The sequence below is a fragment of the Eleutherodactylus coqui genome, chromosome 7, assembly GCF_035609145.1.
Source record: "Eleutherodactylus coqui strain aEleCoq1 chromosome 7, aEleCoq1.hap1, whole genome shotgun sequence".
Lineage (NCBI taxonomy): Eukaryota > Metazoa > Chordata > Amphibia > Anura > Eleutherodactylidae > Eleutherodactylus > Eleutherodactylus coqui.
In genome coordinates this window covers 129673941-129696155 of record NC_089843.1, presented here as the reverse complement: position 1 = coordinate 129696155, position 22215 = coordinate 129673941, and the positions used below count along the sequence as shown (strand labels likewise).

The following is a 22215-nucleotide window of genomic DNA, read 5'->3' as shown; positions in this document are numbered from 1 at the left end:
GAGCTATACATAAAGTACCACTGGTACCGTCAGTTGCTGAGAAACTAATTCAAAGAGGACAAACAAAGTAGCTGTAAAGCAAATATAATTACTAACACTTTGACCATCGCCATCTTCCCATTTATATTTTAGAAATCCTCTTTATAAGACATTTTTATAAGCACTCTATAGAAAAAAAAAATGAAAAAAAAAATAAATAAAAAGGAAATATTTCATACCTGATAACTTCATCAAAAAATCAGAAGCCATTTTGACGGAGATATCTTGACTGAAGAGAGATGATGGGCACGAAACAAAGTCCAAAGCATCTTTCAGCTTCATGCTGCTGTTGCTGCTAGGTCTATCAGGGAAGGGCATCATGGAGGGACAGTCATTGTCTTTAGGTTCCTCCTTGATAGGTAGTGAACTCACTGCTGAAGAACTGATCTGACTTAAGTTTTCTGGAAGTAGTGAGCTTTGAGCAGGTGAAGCACTACCTTCATCATGGCTGCCCAAGGAATTATTAAAAGGGGATCCTTTATTGTCAGTATCACTAGGCTCTTCCTTCACCTTGGCTTCAGCCCGAAGAAAGTGCTGGTGGCAGCGCATGTGAAGTTTCAGGCTGAAATGGCGTGAAGATGTAAAAGGGCAGAGCTGACACTGGAAGGTTTCTCCCCGGTCTTGGTGCTGGTGGACCTGATGATGGAATCAATCACAATGAATATTCATTTTCCATCCTCGCATCATACTACTCAACCGGGAAAATTACAATCACAACTGGTAAAAAGAATTCTCAAATATTTTCTTATGGGACAACTGAAGCTTGTGACGTATACATGGCAAGATGAAAAATCTGAACTTTTACATGCATATTATAGTGAAAAATAGAAAGTGGTTTTCTGCTTCATTAGTGTAGTATATGTGAGCAACTGCTGTATACTGAATATTCCCTTCATTTAGAATTTGCTAAATTCTAATTCTTTCTATATACTTAGATTTTTTTATTAAAAGAAAGTTTCAGCATATACACCATATGGACAAAGTGTTTGGACACGGCATGTTTTTCAGAAAAAGCACTTTATTCTTCTATTTAGTAACGTTTCGGCCCTCCTCTTGCTTTCTACAAGTTCTCTGTAAGTCTGGGCAGGAATAGCTGCCATTACTCCTGCAGGGCTGTGAGAAGAGATTGTTGTGAAGATGGGCGTGGGTGGTGGTGTCGTACCCGTCGCTCCAGTTTGTCCCACAAGCGCTCGATCGGATGAGTGAATAGCTATTACAAAATGAGCAGCTTTTTATTTTACCCATGCCCTTCCGAGCAACTCAGGAATTGCATATTTGTCGATTTCCTGCAGTGTCCAAATACTTTTGTCCATATAGTGTATAGCAATTCCATAAGATGCAATAATGGGAATAAGTGTGACTTTGTAGCATAAAAACTACCCATTATACATGAGGTTTCCTCAATTAATACCGGATAAAAATTGTGTAGCACCGTAGCATGGTGAATTTTTCTAAATGTCACTATTAGAGATGAACGAGCATACTCTGTAAGGCGATATACTCGAGAGAGCATCGCCTTTTTCGAGTACCTGCTGTCTTGTCCCTGAAGATTGTCATTGGCTGTGATTGGCTGAAGGCATGTGTGTTTTCTGGAGGCAGGGATTTCAAGCTCTGCATCCAGAAAGCAATGCTCTGCCGGGGACCAGGAGGGAGCGACAGCCTGCAGCAGCGCCGCAGAACGTCAGAAGAAGTGAGTAATGATTTTTATTCTTTGCTCCGCTGTATTCCCGGCGTATAAGGTGACAGTTGGGGGGTCGTCTTATACGCCCCGTCGCCTTATACGCCCGTATATACGGTATATATTTTTATTTTTACACATTTCTGGATGAATTGCAGGGAAGGGCTTATATATTTAAGCCCTTCCCGACAATTCATCCAGCGCTGTCCGGCAGCCCATTGCTTTCAGTGGAACCTGCTGTATTGCCAGCTCCATTGAATTCAATGGGCTAACATCGTTCTTCTCTGCCACAGCTGTTACTGCTATGGCAGAGGAGAACGATCTTTATGCTGACAGTGCGGGGGGGGGGGGGCGCACTCTTGCCGCTATTGTGGCTTAATAGTGGGACCTGGGAACTTGAGATGCAGCCCAACATGTAGCCCCTCGCCTGCCCTATCCGTTGCTGTGTCGTTCCCATCACTTTCTTGAATTGCCCAGATTTTCACAAATGAAAACCTTAGCGAGCATCGATGATATACAAAAATGCTCCGGTCGCCCATTGACTTCCATGGGGTTCGTTACTCGAAACGAACCCTCGAGCATCGCGAAAATTTTGTCCCGAGTAACGAGCACCCGAGCATTTTGGTGCTCGCTCATCTCTAATAATGACCCAAAAAAATAAAAGTTAGCGTGTTATTTTTGCCACAGTGTGTATGCTGTAAAAACAAGCACTGGCCTAAAGATGGAGGAATTACGGGGTTTTCTTTTGATTTCACTCCACTTGTACCAATTTTAAAAAGATTTTCAGTACTTCATATGGTACATTAAAAAGTGCCATTGAGAAATATAACTCATCTAGTAAAACAGAAGCCCCGGAAAGCTACGCTGATTGATAAATAAAAGTTACAATTCTTTGGAAAGTAAAGTAGGGAGGGAGAAAAAGGCAGAGTCATTAAGGAGGTTAATAGTCTGGACCTTTTACAGACATCCAAATACCAATTATTACTTGGTGCAGATTTTTTTTACGAGACGATTGAGGAAAGAGGGGTGTTAAAAGGAAGTCAGCTATATTTAGCATAAGGAACTAATTCTAACATAATATGTGTCAAGTACAGGTGAAAGGAACTACCTAATTTAATCCGTGCTTTCAACAGCAAAAAAATCTTTTTTCCCGTGTAGTATTTAAAACAGTTTTGTAACATTCGATGGGTGGTTTCTCATCTTAAGTTGTCCATGCTCTCGCCCTCCCACAATGATGATTGACATCTCGCATCTCAGGCTGAAGAAATTGGGCATCTTGCTTCGGCACATGTGTACTGACGTCTTTTGATAGCCTGAACATCCCTATAGCCTTGAGGAGTTCACGCGCTGAAGCCGCAAGCCCAGGCAAACGGCGTCTTCAGCCCAAGATAGTGACATCAAAGATCAGTGTGGAGGGAAAAGAGGCAGACAACATTTGATGAGGAATTGCCCATCGGATGGTCTAATGGTGATTTAACCCTTTTCAATCCATCTTCAGACATTCTGATTGAAGGCTGTACAGCTCTGATGTCGAAGGACGTCCAGCAGGGTATTCTTACTGTATATTACTGGCCGTTCTGTTGTCGGAGGCCTCTCTAGCATGTCCCATACCGCAGTACTGGCTCTAGCAGTACAATGGTGGTGCCATTGTATAATGGCAGTAAGAGAAAACCCTCTAGGAAACCCTGAATCCAAAATTGGATTGCAAAGGGTTAAAGGGCTTTCCAGTCAAAATATAATTGATGACCTATTCTCAGGATAGATCATCAATAGTTGCTCATCTGGGTACGCCACAAGGGGCCCTGACTGATCAGCTGATGGGGTGCCCACTACAAACAGGAGTACTAAGTGAAGCCACTGCTCCAACCTCTGCTTAGTGGCCGGCACTTGTAACTGCAGGCACTGAAGTCATTGATTTCACCAATTTAGTATTTTGCCTGGAAAACCCCTTTAAATACCAGTCAGGAAATGCTAAAAGAAGACTTTTCACTACTGAAAACACAAAATTAAATAAAAACGAAGTACACTTACTTTCACCAGTACTTGGCATATATTAGGATTGATGTAGGTTACGATTACTTCCCCATGCTAAATATACCAGACAGGCTTCCTTTAAAATGATAGTATTTATTTGTTTTATATTTTTAAAAACATTAAATTCTTCGTTTCTGTTTTTTAGTCATGTGGTCACTCGTATAATACACTGCAATATTCCATATACCGAGATACCAGTATTTGGTTGAGCTTTTGTTAATTGAGCTTGAGGCCAGGTAGACACTCAGAAATCAGTTTAAGGGTGCCCACCCACTAGCGTTTTTTTACTGCGAAATTCGCAGCGTTTTTTTTTTTTCTGCAGGGGTCTTTGGGCTATGGGACATGCAAAGCTAAAATCGCGATCGCGCAAAATCGCGATATCGCGGTAAATCGCGATTTTGCGCGATCGCGATTTTTACATTACAAGTCCCATAGACCCCCTGCAGAAAAAAAAAACCTGCGAATTTCGCAGTGAAAAAAAACGCCAGTGGGTGGGCGCCCTAACTGTAGATATCATTCCAGCTGATGTGGTGATACAATCATACATGCATATATTTAACTTTTATGAAACACATACAGTACACGCATGTACTGGACATCAGAGTTGAGATGGTTCATATAAGCTAAGTATTTCAGTCTACTTTGACTGGCTGGTAGAATTTGAAAGAACACTAAAAAGAAAAGAGAAAAGATGCTTAAAATGTAGTTTGAAGAAACGAGGTTAATACGCAGCCCGATGTCAGTGCAGTCAAGCTGGCAACAAACTGTTTTAACAATGTGAAGCATCTACTTGCAATAACAAGTTAGGATACACAGGGAAGAAGAAAAAAAAAACCTTTCAGTTTCAAGGCAATCATTGTACAGTTGCAATTTCATATCAAAGTCATTTTGTTTCGCAAGCACAAAGCCATCTTTAGCAGTCTATGTAAGTGTATCAAAACATAACCTTACCTTCATATGTGATTTCAGATTGTCCTTGCGGGCACAACGAAATGGACATAGTGGACACTGATGGCTTTTTAAACCCGTGTGAATCACCATGTGCCTTTTCCAATAACTTTTCCGCTTTATCACTAGTCCACAGATGGGGCATTGGAAAGGCTTTCCAACTTCTTCTTCCGAAGCTTTCACATAAAATAACAAAAAAAGAAATCATGACACTTAAAATGGTTATGGTATCTTGCCATATAAACCTAAAGCGAATATAATTGTACTAAAATTCATGTTGAAGAGCAAAGCAATATAACAAAATGTAAGTTTTTGGGATAGTATATATATATATATATATATATATATATATATATATATATATATATATATATACTAGCTGATATACCCGGCTTCGCCCGAGTTAATTTGGTACTGGTGTTTATCTGGTGTTCACACGGAAAGCTTATGAAGTCGTGGTTACTTTAGAGATACTGAGGAAAAAAAATATGTTCACCATTTTGCATAGTTCTCTGCGTTACCCAGGAAACACCACGTGGAGGCAACCATGCAACGTTTCCTTTATATAAAATGACATCAGGAAGTGAGAGAATTAGATTACATACGTAAAATTTTGACGCTAATTCTTTTGCGCATAGAATTGAATAATGGAGTTGGGACCCATTAGCTTTTCCTATTTATGACATAATCAATGCTCGTGCCAAATTTCCTGTTTCTATGACACCGGAAAGTGAAAAAATTACCTTCCGCACGTAAAATTTCGACGCCAATTCTTTTGCGCTAGAATTGAATAATCGAGTTGGGACCCATTAGCTTTTCCTATTTATGACATAATCAATGCTCGAGCCAAATTTCCCGTTTTTATGACACCGGAAAGTGAAAAAATTACATTCCGTACGTAAAATTTGGACGCTAATTCTTTTGCGCATAGAATTGAATAATCGAGTTGGGACCCATTAACTTTTCCTATTTATGACATAATCAATGCTCGTGCCAAATTTCCTGTTTCTATGACACCTGAAAGTGAGAAAATTAGATTCCGTACGTAAAATTTGGACGCTAATTTTTTTGCGCATAGAATTGAATAATCGAGTTGGGACACATTAGCTTTTCCTATTTATGTCATAATCAATGCTCGTGCCAAATTTTAAGTTTCTAAGACATTGGGAAGTGACAGATTTAGATTATGTATGTAAAATTTCGACGCCAATTCTTTTGTGCTAGAATTGAATAATCGAGTTGGGACCCAATTTCTTTTCCTATTTTGGAGATAATCTATGCACGTGCCAAAATTCATGTTTCTACGATATCGGGAAGTTGGAGAACTTTTGGCGAGTCAGTCAATGAGGGCTTTCAGACACACACACACACACACACACACACACACACCCCACACACCCCACACACCCCACACACCCCACACACCCCACACACACTGTGCATCCATCACTTCTTGTCTAGTAATTCATCTCCTTTGTACAGAAGCCACTTTGTTATAAGATTTATAAAATAGACGTTTCTGCCGACAGTCGAGTCCTCGGAGGAGGAGGAGTACGTCGAGGATTAGGGATTGATCCACTGTTGTGCTGCACAATCTGTCTACCTACGTAAAACGATGATTACTACTACAGATGAAATAAAGGGGATGTCCCACTAAAAATATTATCCATAATTAAATCCAGCCCATAATTATACATATTTCATGTATTTACACTTATTAAAAAAAGAGGTTTTCAGGACTAATGCTAGAACAGTCCCTCATGCTGTTTCTATACTGTGACCACCTCAGTAATTGTTCCAAGATGGTCCTACATGCCCAGTCCTGCTTCTCTCTTTGCTCCACTGGGTATATGGTGGTGCAGTGAGCGTCTGCTTCTGAAGTTGCAGAGTCTTCTCTGCTTGTCAGAATGCTGAGCGAGTGATTAGAGAGTGAGACAGCATTAATGCAACTGCAGTTGCTCAGCATTTCCTAACGAGCACAGAAGACAGTGGAGCGTCTGAGACATCGCTGCATTCATAATATTTCTATTTTTTCCTAGATGGAGCCATGCAAAGGCTTGGTTTTTTTTTGCAATGGTGAGCTCTAAGCTTATTGGTACCATTTTGGGGTACATATGACTTTTTAAAAATCACGTTTATTGCATTTGTGGAAGGCCAAATGAACAAACAAATGAACAAAAAAAAAGTAGAAAGTAAAAAAAAGGTTTTCTTCTTTTTAACTATAGCATTTGCTATGCAGAATAAAAAATGTGTTCATTTGATTGTACGGGTCATTACCGAAGCATCAATAATAGAGATGAGCGAGCGTACTCGGCCACGCCACTTTTTCGCCCGAGCGCAGCGATTTTCGAGTACTTCCGTACTCGGGCGAAAAGATTCGGGGGGCGCCGTGGGTGAGTGGGGGGGAGAGGGAGAGGGCTCCCCCCTGTTCCCCGCTGCTACCCCCCGCTCCGCCATGCCTCCCCCCGCCCCCCGAATCTTTTCACCCAAGTACGGAAGTACTTGAAAATCGCGGTGCTCGATCGAGTAATTACTCGAAATGAGTAGGTTCGCTCATCTCTAATCAATAATAATCATGTTTTTTTAATTCATTTTCTTAAACTAAAAGGAAAAATAAGTTTGCAAAAAAGTTTTTTCTTTTTTTTTTTCATGTAAAATGTATTTTCTTTTACCATTTTTTATGTTACGTCCCTCCAAGGGACTTGAACCTGCTATGTTATGATCGCTTAGCAAATACACTGCAGTACTTCTGTATTGCAGTGTGTATTATCTCTATTCATTTATGTTAAAAGCCATGGCATACTCAGGGGCCCTTTGCTATGGAATGGAGGCGAGCCAATCACATCAGAGAGGGAGCTCAAGTCTGTACATGCCACAATCAACATTAATCATGGCATGTAAGAGCTTAATGGTGGAATTTGTGTTTTCTCCAATCCCCACCATTGCAATGGAACCCTGGCTGTCAGTTACAACCAGCTCCTACATTAAAGTCAGCCTAACCTAACAATTGCAGTAGAAAAGGCTGGACCAGGACTTTTGATGATGTCACAAGGGGCGGAGCTCAACAGTGAAGACTGAAGGTCCTTTGATTATGGATTTTTGGGTGGGATCTTATAGCCAGGGAAAACCCTGAGAGTTGTAGTTCTCTCCTCTTTTGACTTTCCATTATAATAACCTGAATGTGCTGGGAGTTTTAGTTCTTTTAGACTCCCTCCTTGTAATGTTTTTAAATATCACATAACAGCATTTGGCATGCTGGGACTTTTAGTTCCACTTTATATATTTTCCCTTTGTAATTTCCTCTGTTAAAGGGGTATTCCAGGACTTTTTTTTACAAATATTTTTCTATTGATGACTGACATCAATAGATGATCCACAGAGTAGGATCCCTTCCGATCAGTGGATTCCTGGAGCCACTGTCACCACTGCAGTCAGCGCAGAAAGCAGATCGCGCTGACCATAGCACAGTGACTTGGGTTTCCACTGCAGGCGCAGCTCCCACTGAATTCAGTAAGAGCTGCACCTACAATAACAACTCGGCCCACTGCGCTACTGTCAGTGTTTTCTGCTTCCTGCTCTCACCTCAATGGTAAAAGCCCTAGTAATCAAAGAGGGTAAATTAAAAAAAGTAAAAAAGTTCCAGAGTACCCCTTTAATAGAGGATATTACAGGGGTGAATATAAGAGGTGGAACTACCTGAATCACTGATGGCTCCGCCCATTGGACTGTTCCGCTCAGAATGAGCAGAGATATAAATGAATAAAATACAAGTTCTACTAAGTCTTTCCCCATAAACTATATATCAATCTGCTCAGCTCCTCCTGCTCTATAATATGATGTCTGCAGTTTGGACAGCATGTACGAACCGACAAATTCCCTTTAACATGGTTTTAATTGTGTGTTAAATGTAGAAAGAAAAAAAATAGGCCCTCTGAGATTATTGCCCATGGGCCCTCAGCGCTGGGTATGTCTGACTCTAGATAAGAAGATTGGCAGTCACGTTTCATTTTACCTGTATCGGAGATGCCACAGCACCTACATTTTAAAAGGGACAGGAACACAAGATAAAAAGCATACAAAGTGGGCATTCAAAGCATCCAGTAGTCCTTATTCCACTTGCCACAAAGCCTGCAGTAGTGGCCAGCTGATTCTAGCAACCTATGGGGCCCTGTAGCCAATATTATCAGCAATCAGACGAAGATCTGGTCTAATTTTCCTAAGTCTATGCGTTTTATACAGACAGGTGTGAGGGGCTGCACAAACATTTGAGGAAAACTATATTAGTTGTCATCCTTAGATGTAAAAAATGGCCGACTGCATCCTCTCCTTGACAGGCTAATGTGTCCTCAGGTAACCTCACAATACAGTGAAGATTCTGAGGTTTTCAAATGCTCTGCTGAATAATTCATATACAAGGGCATTTTATTTGCAACATTTCAATAGATTTTATCCCGGCGACCACACTGCACACCCCACCCTCCACCATATAATCCTGTTGCATCTGTACTTTACATACAGCGCTGCAGAAACAGACAAGCAGTCTAGTGGGAAGGTCTTCTCTCTCCCATGTAACTGGTGTGATCTGAACAAATGGTTACAGTACATCATAGCTTATTATGTAGACCCCATAATTAACCTTGGAGTTAGTCATACTACTTAATTTGTATTTTTTTAATTTAAGCCTCTGAACTGAGTAGTCCAATGGGCGGTCCTATCAGTGATTGGCAGCCTTCCTTATATGTAGAGTCTAAGGCCGCCTGCACATGGCTGGATTTGCACTGTAGAATCTGGAGCAGGCGTCCACCTCCAGATTACCTATGGAAAAGCGTTTTTTTCCTGCCCATGAGTGGATATCAATTGCAATTTTCCACTCGCCGGGGGGGAATAAAAAAAAAACAAAAACGCAGCATGCTCTATTTCTAGGCGGATTGGAAGCCGTCCGACTCGCGGCACTTCTGCAATCATCATCGTGGAAAGGTCGTGGGATCCGAGTCATGGCTTAGCGATGGCACAGCATAATCTGTATTGCGCATGTGTGCTGGCCGCAGTACAGAATAAAGAAGAATCCCGACAGTTACACAGGGTCACCGGCCGGGCACAGGGTCGGATTCCGCTGCGGGATCCTGTATACGGAATCCGACCCGATCGCGTGTGGCGGCCATACACAGATAGCTGTCAAACATCATGTCGCTACAGAAACACAGACAAGCAGTCTAGTGGGAATGTTTTCTCTCTCTCATGTAACTGGTGAGATCTGAACAAGTGGTTACAATACATCATGGCTTATTATATAGTCTCTACAATTAACCCCTTGGAGTTAGCCATTTATTTATTTTATCATCTCTGCCTTCAAAGAGCCATACCTCTTTTTATTTTTTCGTCATCATAGCAGTACAAGAAATTATTCTTTCGAGACAAGGTGTGTGTTTTTTTGTTTGTTTGTTTTTTAATGGTACCAATTAAGGTACCACAGTGCATTGAAAAAATGTTAACATTTTTAGGGCTAATTTCACACGGGTGAGTGCAATATTGGGCTGCGGGGTGTCTCCCATTGTTTTCAATGGGAGAACTCGTATTACAATAAAGCGCACCTAACATTTGGTGCGATGCTACCGCCGGTCCCACTGAAAATAATGTGCAATGCGATAGCACGCCCAAAGATAGGATGTGCCACAATTTTTTCCTGTGCTGCAATGCGGGCATTTTTTTTTCTGTGTATAACCCCATTCGAAACAATGGATTCATATTCATGGAAGATTTGTGTCTTGCAATGAACAAATCTCATGCGATTTTCTCTGCCGTGTAAAAACGGCCTAAGTGGAGTGAAATGGAAAAATACTATTTTGTCTTTTTTTTTTGAAGTTTCAGCTTTGCAATGTTCATGGTGCAATAAAAATGAATTGTTTAATTTCATTATGTGAGTCAGTGAGACTATGGTGGGACCAACTTTATATAGTTTTTTTTTTGTTCGTTTTACTACTTTAATTTTTCTGTTTCCATATTCTGCATATTCTAAGACCTATAACTATTGTTCTGTAGATGACACCGTGTGAGGGCTTATTTTCACAGGGCAAGCTGTAGTTTTTATTGGTACCATTATTGAGTGTATATGTTTTGTTTTTTTTACTTTTTATTCAACTTTTTGGGAGCGGCACGGTGCCAAAAAAGCACAAATTCTGGCATGGTGGTAGCCTTTTGATTAAAAAAAAATGTAATATTAGTTTAGACTTTTATGGATGCGATGACAGCAATCATTAATTATTTTAGCATTTGAATTGTTTGTGAAAAATTTACTTTTAATTTAAATAAATTTTAAAATTCATTTAAAAATTTAATACCGTAAGTGAGTATAGCCTCAGGATTCAATATTCTCAGCATACAATACGCTTTCCTGTGTTAGTGTAACATAAAAACAGATGAAGCGTACGATGTCACAGACAATCCAGATTTGCAAAACCACAAAGCACGCACATTGCAGTAAAATCTTGTGCATGGTGTGAGCTGTACAGCATCCTGAAGAAGCTCCTGTCCCCACATAGAAAGTCATTTACAATTTCCAGCAGCTCCTTCTGATCGTCATATGTAAGGTCTCACTTTATCTGCATTAGTTATCTGCTTAATTGTATTTAATCTTCATTTTAATTTTTTAAATAAAAGTTTTAGGGCTTTGGAACCAATTACCAGTTTTCCACCAAGTTATGCTATCAACATGCAGTATTTTCAACAAACAATGGTTGTTTCGGAAACAATATTGTATGTTGTGGGACCTCTGTACAACAGTAAGTAAACACAAGGATAGAATACAATTATAACAAAAAAAATCTAAATAAAAAACAACCCAAACAAATTATACAGTGGTGCGTGAAAGTTTGTGAACCCTTCAGCATTTTCCATCCTTCTGCTTATATTTGACCTAAAACTACTACAGATATTCACACAAGTCCTAAAAGTAGGTAGAGAGAGCAAAGTCAAACATAGGCGGCAACAATATTAGACATTGTCATTTATTTATTGAGTAAAATGAGCCAATATCGTGTGTCTGAGTGGCAAAAGTAGGTCAACCTTGAGGATTAGCAAATAATTTGAAAAATTAGAAATTAGAGACAGTTTTTTTTAACCAATTAGATGACAATCTGGTATGAGTGAGCGACCTGTATTGTTAAAAGAATAGAGATCTATCAATGTCTGATCAAACACAAATGTTTGTGGAAGTGTAAAATGGCACGAACATGTTGAACAACACTGGGCCTAGGACAGAGCCTTGTTGTACCCCTCTTGATACATGAGATATGTTTGAAGAAACACATCACATGTGCTGATACATTCTTCCACTTGGATTTTGCAACCATTTATGACCACTCTTTGAGTACAATCACTCAGCCAGTTTTGAATCCACCTAACAGTTGCCTTGTCAATCCCATATTTGGTCATTTTTTTAATAAGTATGCTATGAGATACTTTGTCAAATGCTTGACTACAGTCAAAATATACTATATCCACCGCATTTTTCCTGATCAACCCAGTCAGTGATTCTGTCATGGAAGGAAATTAGATTCATCTAGTATGACTTGTTTGTTATGTACCCATGCTGGCTCTGGTTAATTTCTCAATTTTTATCCAAGTACTTGCATACATGATGTTTAATACTTTGCTCAAAGATCTTTCCTGATATAGAAGTTAGGCTCACAGGCCTGTAGTTTCCTGGATTCACCTTGTTCTCCTTTTTTAAGATTGGAAAAGGGCAAATGTTGTGCCTAACTTCTGGGACTTCTCCTATTCTCCAGGAATTTTCAACGATTATGGCGATTCGTTCATCAATGACCTTTGCTGCTTCCTTTAGTATCCTAGGATGTAATTCATCTGGACCTTGAGACTTGAATTCATTTAAGTTAGCTAAGTGTTCCCTCACTATCTCTCTGCTTATAGATAGTAACTAAAAGGCCTTTCTCACACAAGCTAATGTTAATGTTCATAAATCCACCATGAATATTGCTTAAAAATGGTCTTGAAAAGTCCAAACTTTTAAATTCCTATTTCGTATCTGTTGTGTCTCAGAAAGACAAAATACAACATCAATTGATCTTCTCTGTACTATTGAAGGAATAAGAATTTAGGCAATCCATAAACATGATGGTGAGGGAACACTTAGTTAACTTAAATGAATTCAAGTCTCCGGGTGAAAATAAATTACATCCTAAAGTACTGAAGGAAGCAGCAGAGGTAATTATTGAACCACTGGCCGTAATATTTGAAAATTCCTGGAGAAGAGGAGAAGTCCCAGAAGACTGGAAAAGGGTGGATCCAGGAAACTACAGGCCTGTGAGCCTGACTTCCATACTGGGAAAGATCTTTGAACAAATTATTAAACAGCATGGATGAGATTCGAGTAATTAACGAGAGCCATCATGGGTTTGTAACAAACAAGTTATGCCAGACTAATCTAATTTCCTTCTATGACAGAATCACTGACTGAGTTGATCAGGAAAATATGGTGGCTATAGTATATCTTTAATCTTTACTAAAGAAATTGACAAAGGTATTTCATACTATACTTATTGAAAACATTACCAAATATTGGATTGACAAGACAACTGTTAGGTGGATTCACAACTGGCTAAGTGATCATACTCAAAGTGTGGTCATAAATATCTGTACATCCAATTAGAAAAAGTGTCAAAGGGGGTAGCACAAGGCTCTGTCCTGGACCCCATTTTGTTGAACATTTTAATAAATGGTCTACATGAGGAAATTGATTTTCTGATGACACAAAGCTAGGAGTGATAGCTAACAAGCTTGGACAGTGGGTGTCGACTAACAGAATGGTATTAAACAAGAAGAAATGCAAAGTCCTACATCTGGGCAAGATAAATGAAAAAAGCACATACAGAATGGGAGGAATTGAGCTAAGCAATAGAGATGAGCAAACCTACTCGGCCATGCCCCTTTTTCGCCCGAGCGCCGCGATTTTCGAGTACTTCCGCCGTGGGTGAGTGGGGGGGGAGAGGGAGAGAGGGCTCCCCCCTGTTCCCCGCTGCTACCCCCCACTCCGCCACGCCTCCCCCGCCCCCTGGCGACCCCCGAATCTTTTCACCCGAGTAGTGAAGTACTCGAAAATCGCGGTGCTCGATCGAGTAATTACTCGAAACGAGTACGTTCGCTCATCTCTACTAAGCAACACATGTGAAAAAGACTTGGGCATACTAATAGATCACAGACTGAACATGAGTCAACAATGTGATGCAACAGCCAAAAAGGCAAACACAATTTTGGGATGTATTAAGAGAGGCATAAAGTCTAGATCACGTGAGGTAATTATCCCCCTCTACTCTTCCTTAGTCAGACCTCATCTGGAATACTGTGTCCAGTTCTGTGCCCCCAATGCAAAAAAAAGACATTGACAAACTGGAGCAAGCTCAAGAGAAGAGCTACCAGGATGGCGATTGATCTGCAAAACTTGTCCTATGAGGAACGGTTAAAGGATCTGGGAATGTTTAGCTTGCAAAAAACAAGGCTGAGAGGAGACTTCATAATGGTCTACAAATATCTGAATGGATTTCACAGTGCAGAGGGATCAGCCCTATTCTCATTTTCACAAGGAAAGACTAGATTAGATATTAGAAAAAACTTTGACACTGAGGGTGAACAAACAGACTAGACAGACATCGGTCTGCAATGATTTAGTCAATCCTGCATTGAGCACCTGATGACCATGGAGGTTTCTTCAAACGCTACAATTGATATGAACTCTAGATTCATATGGTCTATGATTAAAAGGACACTGAACAACAGTGGTGTGCATGGCAGGATTGCAAGGAGATAGCTGCTGCTCTCCGAAAAGAACACTGTTGCCCACTTGCAGTTTGCTCAAGATTATGTAGACAAGCCAGGAGGCTATTGAAATAATGTTTTGTGGATAAGACCAAAATAGAGTTTTTTTAGCTTAAATGAGAAGCATTATGCTTGGAAAAGATAAACATTGTATTATAGCATAAAAACCTCATACCTTCTGTGAAACACGGTGGGGGCAGTATCATGGTTTGGACCTGCTTTGCTGCATATTGGCCAGGACACCTTGCCATTATTGATGGAACAATATATTCTGAATTATACCAGCAAATTCTAGAAGGAAAATGTCAGGAGATCTGTCTATTGGCTGAATCTCAAGAGAACATGGGTCATGCAGCAACACAACGACCCAAAGCACACAAGTCATTTTACAACAGAATGGTTAAAAGAAGAATAAAGTAAAAGTTTTAGAATGACCAAGTCAAAGTCCTGACCTTAATCCAACAGAGATGTTGTGAAGGACCTGAAGCGAGCATTCATGGGAGGAAACCTGCCAATATAATTGAGTTAAAGCTCTTTTGTACAGAGAAATGGGCTAAGATTCTTCCAACCCGATGTGCAAGACTAATCAAAAATTATTGAAAACCTTTAGAGACAGTTCCTGCTCCACAAGAGATGGTGGGTCACACCAGATACTGAAAGCAAAAAGTCATATACTTTTGCCACCCACAGACATTTGATATTAGATAGTTTTCATCAATAAATAAATGGTCAATATTTTTGACTTGTTTGATATGGTTCTATATCTACATTTAGGACTTGTGTGAAAGTCTGATCTGCAGTAGTTTTAACCCCTTTGTGACCAAGCCTGTTTGCGCCCTTAATGACCAAGCCAAGTTTTTGAAATCTGACAAGTGTCATTTTGACATAGAATAACTCCGTAAAGGTTTTGCATACCCAAGTGATTCTGATATTGTTTTTTCGCCACATATTGTACTTCATTTAGGTGGTAAAAACAGACCAATAAAAATTATGTGTATTTATTAAAAGCGCTAAAATTGCGAAAATTTTGAGAAAACAAAAGTTATTTTTTCACATTTTCAATTGCAATATCTCAAATATGTGCAAACATAATGTACAAATTTTTGATAAGATATATATTTCCATCTGTTTTCTTTATTCTGGAAGCACATTGAAAAAACTTTTAAGTTCTTTATACCCATTTAGGAGACGTACAAATTTAACATTATTTATTAACATTTTGAGGAACATTTTGTTTTCTTACACCAAGCCAAGATTGCAAAAAAGGCTCATAGGTGTCAGAATGATAGATCCCCTCACAAATGCCCCAATTTTTAAAATTGCGCCCCTTAATGTATTCACTGAGGGGTGTCGTGAGTATTTTGACCCTACAGTTTTTTTTCAGGAGTTAATGCAATTTAGAAGAGAAAAAGTAAAATTTCCTGTGTTCAGAAACATACCCATTGTGGCCCTCATCTTATGTCCATGTGCACAACGGGGCCAAAAATGAAAGGAGCAGCAGTTGCTTTCAGAACAGAAATTTTGCTTGAAGGCGTTTAAGGCCCCATAGTACACTTATCGAGCCCTTGAGCAGCCAAAATGATGGAGAATCCCCACAAATGATCCCATTTTGAAAACTAGACCCCTTAATGAATTCATCTAGGGGTGTACTCATATTTTGACCAACAGTTTTTGAATGAATCTAAGCAAAGCAGAAGGAAAAAATAATTTTTGCTAATTGTGTCATTTTAACCCCTTAAGGACATGGCCTATTTTGGGCTTAAGGACGCAATGATTTTGGCGGATTTTCATCTCTATTTTTCAAAAGCCATTTTTTTTTATTTTTCAGTTAATGCAACTGTATAAGAGCTTGTTTTTTGTGTGGCAAACTGTAGTTTTTATTGGTGCCATTTTTGGGAACACAGACTACATGGTAAAGCAGATAGATATATACATTATGCAGTGGCCCGGCATGGTACAACAGCTCCCACTCACTTCAATGTGTCGACTGATTCTAATAACAGCCATCAGAATTGTGAAGGTAGCTCTGAGCTACAGTATATATGGAAAGCAATATATCTACACTATAGTTTTTTTCTATTGTTAATTTTTTTAAAATTATAAATAGAATTGTAGACTTTTTTACATACTTTAAAAATGCCATTTATTTTATATGTTTATTTTATTGCATTGACAACATTTGTTATTTTTACCCATTTGGAACTTCTTGGCTATAATTTTTAAAGACTGAAAAAAACTATTTAAAAAAGGAGCTGCTCAGGATTAGAAAAACACGTATGCCTTCATGCAAACAAAGCACCACATCTGTCCACAGGTTATGTGTGGTACTGTACCTCAGCCCTATCCACTTCAATAGTGATGAGCTGAAAAATTCCCTAGAGTGAGAGTATCCTTAAATGACCTACTTAAATCATGCTTTTAGCGTAAACCTATATATTTTTTCATTTTGGGTGATTTTTTGAATTTTGCATGTCACTATGTATATTTTTAAAAAATCCTAATATCTTGCAGTTTTAACTCTGACCGCCAAGTCCAAAAATATTCTGACACTTCTTGTTCTGTGCAGCAGCCACATCAAGCGTAGGAATCTGTAGTCTAGAAATGTTCACTGACCTCTATGGGAAATTATTGTGGGCTTCTTCTGTGACCCGCACAGAGGTCATTGTACAGAGAGGGGGAGGAGGTGAGGTATGATCATCACCTATTGTGAATGGTGGATCATCTGTTACCCATGCTTCTAGGTGTCACCTTTCATGAAAAATCATTTCTACAGAACAGGAAGTATCAGCTCATTAGGCTTGGTGTCCAGAGTGAAAACTACAAGATTTCAGGATTTTTTTCTTAAATATACATATTCAAGCATAAACTAAAGAAAGAAAATACTTGGATATTAAAACTTAATTCAAATTGTCACTGTATTTGTCAAATATGTATATACATACTGTACAAATTTATCATCAGATATATATTTGCATATGTTTATTTTGGAAGCTTCTGTATGTTTTGAGCAATTTAGGAGACACACTAATTTGACATTAATTTTTTACAATTTTGAGGTATACGGTACTTTTTAGGTAGTGTAGGTCTTTTTAAATTTGGGATAAGTATTTCAGGTGGTTAATTTGGGCTTAAAGGGTTATTCCCACCCTGGCTTTTCATAACAAAGAGGGGAAATTGCTGTTATAGTTACTGGCTGTTAGCTACGAAAACAGCCAAGCACTAGAGCCCAGCAAAGTTTCCTTAGTTCTCATTGAAATGAATGGAAAATGCTATGCTATACGGTTTCCGTAGCCCCCATTCACTTCAATAAGAGCTACACAGCACTGGCTGAAGCGCTCAGCTATTTTCAACAAGTGGTCGAAAACAGAGGGCTGGGTTTTGCCATCTTGGCCATGAAAAGCAGAGCTGCGAATACCCCTTTAATTTGGTGCTTCACAGTATGCTCTGCTTCTCCTCCTCCAACCTCACACAGATTAAAGAGAGGGGAGAAAGCTTTACAGTGCTAAAATGCCAGGAAGGTTTGCTACTAAAACAAACTTTCCCTGCCAGCACTGGGAGTGGCTATCACTCCAATCCTGTCATCAGGAGAGGAACCAATCTGGTTCTGATGACTGCAAGCCAAACCAGGGGTTGTTATCATCAGCCTGTTTCGGGTGCTTCAGCTGCTCTGGGGCATGCGATCACAGGCGAAGGGGGAATATAAATTTACGTCGCTGCTGCATCGAGTCCAGCAAGCAGCAACATAAATTTACCATGGGCGGTCGCAAGGTGGTTAAACAATGTAATATAATAAATCACGGTTGCATCTCACAATCAGCAGCACATGCTCTGCTGCACAATCAATCTAAAAATAATAGGTCAGCACGCAAAGCTTCCATAAGAAAAAAAACTTTTCTATATTACATTCATGAAGGGGTGCATATAGGGGTGCAGGTGGTAAGGTTGGCTTTATATATTATGTACTGCTGCTCATATGCATGGATTCAATGCTTTGTATGCTTGATGTGTTACTTTATAGGATTAAATGTTTGTTGATATATAATTTTGCATACATGCATTTTTTTTAGCATATACTTAATTCTATGAACTTGATATGTTGTATGCCTTCCTTCCGCCTGTCTGCTGCACATTGAAGACTCATCTCTTTTGTACTGTAACATTTTTTTAAAATTGTAATGAATAAAATCTAGGAAAGTTTTTTTTATGGAAGCTTTGCGTGCTGACCTATTATTTTTGGATTAAGGTGGTTAAACAATAGGTCATTTTTTGATGACATTGTTCTTGAAAACAACCTCAAATGCATCCAGCTTTTCAGGTTCACACCATACAACAATTAATTTAAACTGACTGGGGAAAAAAATTCATGTCAGGTATCAGTTTGAGTCCCATAAAAACAAGTAGAAGTCGTCAATCTTTTTTTCTTAGTTTTTTTTTTTTTGTTTTAACATTCAAACTTTGTATGGGGAAAAAAAAACTGTCCACGTCCTGCAAATAACATTTATCATATATCTATAAGTTAGATGACAAATGTCTGAATGCTGGTACTTCACTGCTGAAATAGCCCACTGATCACTAAAACAGGACTCCCACTCCCCTAGTGTCTCCTTACTTCCCGACCCAAGGGAGGAGGAGGTTGAATGAAGCAGCGGTTCAGCCTTGCACATGTCTATGCAGCTGAAGAGAACAGCGGGCTACGTGATAAATGTCCTTCATGGGACAACCGCTTCCTAAATAAAATGTAGCTATGTTAACGGTTCTTACGTATGGAAAAGGAATGATACACAGAAGCATAAACTGTCATCGCAATAATAAAATAATATAGTGTCGTTTTTTTTTTTTGTAGCTCAAGTAGCAAACTGATCTACAAGACCAAGGGACATCTTCAAACAAAAAATATAATTAAGTCCATAAATTTTCTCGAAAACCTGGAAACACATGCAGCAGTTCTTGTAGGAGCACAATTCTTCAGAGCCTCTTATTATGCAAGTCAACCGATAAAATGTGCTTGGTAATCAAAAAGTCTTTATAATAATTGCCGTTACTCATTATGTGTAAAAATGTTGCTAATGCTCAGGATTGTGAACCATCGAGAACGTATAACCTTCTCATCAGGATCCCAAATACACCGCGGTCTGAAGTTCATTTCTATTGCTGTGTGTCTAGCACTCATATTCAGCAAGGCACCCTTATTACAGACACATCTAATCTCAACAAACACTTCACAAAGAACATGGACGAGCCGTACATTACGTGACTAAATAGAAGACACAAGGGCACATGTAAGGAAAGGGGATATTAGACTTGGCGCCTGCACTGGAAAGGTTACCTCAACAAGAGGTGTTCTGTTCTGCATACTTAATAGGCATTGTGTTTAAAAAGTAATGTATCTGTAAAATTAAGCATTTTAACTTGACCACTGGATAAATTGCTTGAACCTCAATGCCGCGGATACTGCCAAACATAAGGCTATGTTCACCACTGCATTGGAGGCTCTGATGGGACCTCTACCACAGATTCCATCCCATTTGACCAAAAAATTGCACTGCATATAAGTCAATGGGGTCCGTCTTGCACTGTTGGTGTTGTACTTGTGATGGATCCAGAAGAGTGCCGTGGCTTTAGCTGGAACCAGAATCCATGCCACAGATGTGAGCATGGTGGCACATAAAGCTGATGATATGGCTAAAACCCATTTTTCGCTGTTGGGCATACGTACGTACGTACGTGCAGAACTGTGAAGGTACAGCAAGAGATGTATACGAAGTGCCTAAGTGCACCTTGCTATACCAAACATAGCACATAGGTTTATATACCAGTTTGACTATGTTTTTACAGCTATGTAAACACAGTGGTTTTAATTTTTGCAATTTGGATTATTAACCATATGCCTTATTACAACGGTCACTAAGAGGCTTTATTGTGAAGTATACACCTTTTTATGGTACTGCATCAGGATCTACTGCACCGACAGGAGAAGGGACTTGACTATCTGATAACAGATGGAAGCGAAACGGATAATCCTCTGATTCCAGCCATTTAAGCCTCTATATATGCAAATAAGGAAGATGGAACAATACCTCTGCAGCGCCACCTATTGGATGGTAGCATTTCTTCAAATCAATGTACAACTTTGCAAAAAGTTTTTTGAACTTTTATTACTTTTTTATTTTTCAACAATTAGTAAAACTTTTTTTTTAAGTCCCCACTGGGGACAACAACTTGCGATGCTTTGATCGCTCCTGCAGTATGATGTAATGCCATAGCATTACATCATACTGCGATCGGGCAGGCAGTCTATCAAGTCACCCCACGGGGGCGGTTTGATAGGAATTCTGACAAGACAACTCTGGGGCCTTTCGGAAGGCTCCAGGCTGCCATGATACCCGTACGGCTCCCTGTGATCTCATCGCGTTGGGCCGTACAGGACTCCCGAACATCATTCGCAGGATTTAAATGCTGCTGTCAGAAGTGACAGTGGCATTTAGAGGGTTAACAGCTCCGCTCAGCAGCGCGGCTGGGTGGAGCTGTTGCCAGCAGATGTTGGCTATAATAAACAGCCAGCGCCTGCGCTGTATGAAGGTAGGTCGCTCCACGATCTCCCTTCATATATCTTCATCAAAAGTCCTGGACAACCCCTTTTAACCCCTTAGTGACCACACTTTTTTGCTTTTTTCCATTTTGTTTCTTTCCTTCGCTCTTTTAAAAAATCATAACTCCTTTATTTATACATCGACGTAGCTGCATGAGGGCTTGGTTTTTGCCGGCCGAGTTGTATTTTTCAGTGCATCTTTCAGCTTGTCTTGTTTCTACAACGCACAAACTGCGACAAAAAAGACCTGATAACTTTATTCTATGGGTCAGTTCGATTACTACGATACCAAACTTGTATAGCTTTTTTTTTTTTTTGCTGTACTAATTCTATTTTAAAGATATTTAATTTTTTAAAATTATTTTCTGTCTCCATCTTCTGCGCACAATAACTTTTTTATTTTTCCATCAATATAGTTATGTGAGGGCTCATTTTGTGCGATACGTCCTGCAGTTTCCGTTGGTACCATTTGGGAATACATAGGACTTATTGGTCGTTTTTTATTAGATTTTTTCTTGGCAACAGTGTGACCAAAAAAAAAGCGCATTTCTGTTTTGTTTTTTTGGACGATGTTCACCGTGCATTACTTTGATAGATCGGACTTTTACGAACGCAGCGATACCAAATATGTATTTTTGTTTTATTATTTAGATTTTTTTTATTGTAAATATGGCAAAAGGTTTTTTTTTTACTTTTATTACTTTTTTTTTAATAATTAAAAAAACTTTATTGTTCTTATTTTTACTTTTTCTTTCAGTCCTCCTGGGGGACAACAACTAGTGATGCTTTGATCGCTTAGGCAGTATGATATAATCCCATAGCATTACATCATACTGCATTCTGATGAGGATGGCTTGATAGTTCTTTCAGAAGAAGGACCCCAGCTGCTATGACCCCCGCACAGCTCTCCTGATCCCACCACGGGGGGGGGGGGGATTGGTGCATTTAAAGGGTTAACAGTCCCGATCCACCGAACGGGGCTGTTGCCCGCAGGTGTCAGCTGTTTATTACATGCGATGTATGGAAGCAGATAGCAGTGCTATCTCTCTCCATACACGTCCTGCAGATGACATCTGCGCCATTTGGCCGCCTGGCCGAA

The 22215-nt window shown here is 39.5% G+C and overlaps 1 protein-coding gene across 4 annotated transcripts in view; it reads right to left on the bottom strand.

Annotated features, from left to right (window-relative positions):
- Nucleotides 1-22215, bottom strand: part of ZNF827 (zinc finger protein 827) — a 142903-nt gene that overhangs the window by 76028 nt on the left and 44660 nt on the right. For all 4 annotated transcript variants that reach the window (XM_066573673.1, XM_066573674.1, XM_066573676.1 and 1 more), the window contains exons 3-4: nucleotides 4703-4875; nucleotides 219-675 (exon numbers count right to left, since the gene is read on the bottom strand). In XM_066573673.1, the coding sequence (XP_066429770.1) occupies nucleotides 219-675; nucleotides 4703-4875 (630 nt within the window). The remainder of the gene's footprint in view (nucleotides 1-218; nucleotides 676-4702; nucleotides 4876-22215) is intronic.